At 44.7% G+C, this 2953-nt stretch overlaps 1 protein-coding gene across 1 annotated transcript; it reads left to right on the forward strand.

Moving 5' to 3' along the window:
- On the forward strand, positions 1–2190 carry foxg1b (forkhead box G1b). Its single transcript, XM_039673429.2, has one exon. It carries the CDS (start codon positions 240–242, stop codon positions 1218–1220), a length of 981 nt encoding a protein of 326 aa, XP_039529363.2. The 5' UTR covers positions 1–239; the 3' UTR covers positions 1221–2190.
- The last annotated feature ends 763 nt before the right edge of the window (positions 2191–2953 follow it).

Consider the following 2953-nt stretch of genomic DNA (forward strand, 5'->3'; position numbering starts at 1 on the left):
TCTCCGCGCATTATAATGGAGTAAGCGGAGCTCGACTGAGACTGTCCAGCACCATCAAGTGTAGAGCTCCTCCTCCCTTTCATACGATGAGGTAGTTTGTAAGAGTGAGCCCTGGTTAATCACCAATTTCCGCGAGACTGCGAAGTTCTATCATGCACGCGATGTCCCCATCGTTGCGCGCTTGACCTGCTGTGTTTTTAAGTACGAAAACGGGGCTTTTGCGCGCTTCATCGCCCGGCATGGGAGATCACAGTGAGCCCATCATGGTGCAGAAGTCCACATCGTTCAGCATCAAAAGCCTGTTACTCCCATCGAAGTTTGACAGCCCGGGTGCGGACGAGGGCGCGGAGCGAAGCCCGGTCTCCGACAAACCCCCAGAAGCGGTCGAGATGGACCCCGCGCAACGCGACGCGGAGGAACCCGAGCAACCGTGCAAAAAGGGAAAGAAATTCGACAAGCCTCCGTTCAGCTACAACGCGCTCATCATGATGGCCATCCGACAGAGTCCCGAGAAGCGGCTCACGCTCAACGGCATCTACGAGTTCATCATGAAGAACTTCCCGTATTACCGGGAACACAAGCAGGGCTGGCAGAACTCCATCAGGCACAACCTGAGCCTCAATAAGTGCTTCGTCAAGGTGCCGAGGCACTACGACGATCCGGGAAAAGGGAACTACTGGATGCTCGACCCCTCCAGCGATGATGTGTTTATCGGCGGGACCACCGGGAAGCTCCGGCGGCGCTCGGCGACCTCGCGGGGAAAGTTGGTGATGAAAAGGGGGCTCCGATTCGCGCCTCTCGGACTCGGGCTGGGTGAACGCCCGAGCAACCCGCTTTACTGGCAGCTGTCTCCGTTCTTACCCTTGCACCACTCGCACTATAACGGATCCACGCACGGATTTCTAAACCAAGGACACGCTTACGGATCGTTACTCCCCGGCGTCGAGCCGCTCGGGAACGGGAGTATTAACCTGTCGAACGGGTACGGCGTGCCTCCGTCGTCCGCTGCTGGATTACTCTCAGGACACAATGGATATTTCGTACCGGGCGCGCAACAGCCGCAGTCGCTCCCGAGCGCGCCGGGATACGGGATCTCCAGCTCTCCGTCTTCCCTGCTCTCGGATTCCCTAAGAACTAGTTTACCGTCCTACACATCTCCACTTTCCAGCGGACTTCTCTCTCAACACAAACGCGTCGCGCCCAATTCGTTCCTGAGCTGAGCGTCGCGCGCTCAACTTTCCTAGAAAACCGCGCGCGCGTCCGTCCGTCCGTCCGTCTGGATTTGAGCTTTTGTGTCTATTTAAGATCATTTTTGTAACGGTAGTATGATGTTATGCCAAAGGCAATAACTGTATGTGTCTGTTTTTCTTTTCTTCTTATTATTTGTTTCCCCCTTTTTTAAGAAAAAAGGTATTATTTATAGTATTTCTCTGTGAATTATGGTTTTGTATTTATTCAAAAAATGTTTTATCCCTTGTTACTGTGGGATATTGTTGTTATTATTAGATGGATAGCACATATTATTCGTTTAGTACGACTAGTTCCTTTTTTATTTAAAATATAATGTCCCAAACTGTGAATGCGCCTTAATATCTTAAATCAGGGTCGACTCAGGTGTGCGTTCTGACAATGAAACGATTTATTATTATTATTATTAGTGTAAACCTGGATTTGGGTCAAATATTAACGATATGCAATGTTTGCTGAGTTAGGTCTGTGAGTGTGTTGTGTCCGACACGACAGAGCTGAGCTACTGAATTAAAGCACTGGATTAAATGAACCGTGTGTGTGTGTGTGTGTGTGTGTGTGTGTGTGTTGGAGTTAATATATTGTCATTAAATACTGTTCTGGGTCTGTCCCATATTTACACACACCAGTACAGTTTTGACTGTGGAGGTATATGGTTCATCACCAAAGACAGATCATTAATGTTTTTGTTTTTAATATAACATCCATGCACATTCATTTGATATTCTGAAGCCATTATTTAAACTCTCTGTGCAAACAGGCGTTTAGAAGAAATGTGATTGTTTATTTCCCTTTAGTTTGAACCCACATGTGATCTGTAGTTCTGCACCTTTAGTTGCCACGCTAATTTAATGTACTAGTTTGTCGTTGAATTTTTTTCTTGTATATTTCGCCTGAACTTCAGTTCAGAACTAAGAAATAAAGTATTGAAATATTTCTGTATGAATGCATGAATCCTTTCTTTGTTACAAATCCTATTTTGATAAAAAAAAAAGACTCGAGGGGTTTAGTGCATTTAGCTTCCAATTTAAATGCATTTATATCATACATGCTGTAATATTTTCGTCCTACACATAGGCTAATTGGTCCATAACACTTAATATTAATAATTGAGTCACTGATAAAACATTACTTAACATGCAAAATCAAATATTATTAATTATAGGCTAAACATTAAAGTTTCGTGTTACGCCATTAAATGGGCCTACATTTCATGCATGCTAATGTAAAACTACTTGTTAATGAAAGTGCTACCAATGTATTTCTAAAAAATAACCCTAAAACGGCGCTTCGAGCCCAATCGGAAAATAGGAAGAACCCATAAAATTCACGAACTAATGCAATGCGTTCCTGGGCACAACAATAGGCTACACATATCTGAGATGTAATGAGCAAGCGAGTGTTCACCAATAGAAATGAAATAATGTCACACTTACAGTGCAGATGTTCCTGATGCTCCACCAACACGTGCTCTGAAGGACACAGCCTGTGTGAGGTCTGGGAACTCAAGGAACCCCTCACGGAACCGGGCCGGCGTTAAGAGGGAGGGGACAAACTCTCCCAAAAATGCCCTGGACTTTATTCACTTTACACTCCAATATTAGGCTACTCACCTTCACTGGTTCTAAACATTATCTGATTTTAAAACTTGTTTTAACGAGTTAAAATGTTTTCTTTTAATCAAGAAGTAGCCTAATGAATTATT

The sequence above is a fragment of the Pimephales promelas genome, chromosome 21, assembly GCF_988280905.1.
Source record: "Pimephales promelas chromosome 21, fPimPro1.hap1.1, whole genome shotgun sequence".
NCBI lineage: Eukaryota > Metazoa > Chordata > Actinopteri > Cypriniformes > Leuciscidae > Pimephales > Pimephales promelas.

Bases quoted from the DNA above. Each gene is read 5' to 3' on its own strand.
- foxg1b (XM_039673429.2), top strand. From the start codon at position 240: ATGGGAGATCACAGTGAGCCCATCATGGTGCAGAAGTCCACATCGTTC.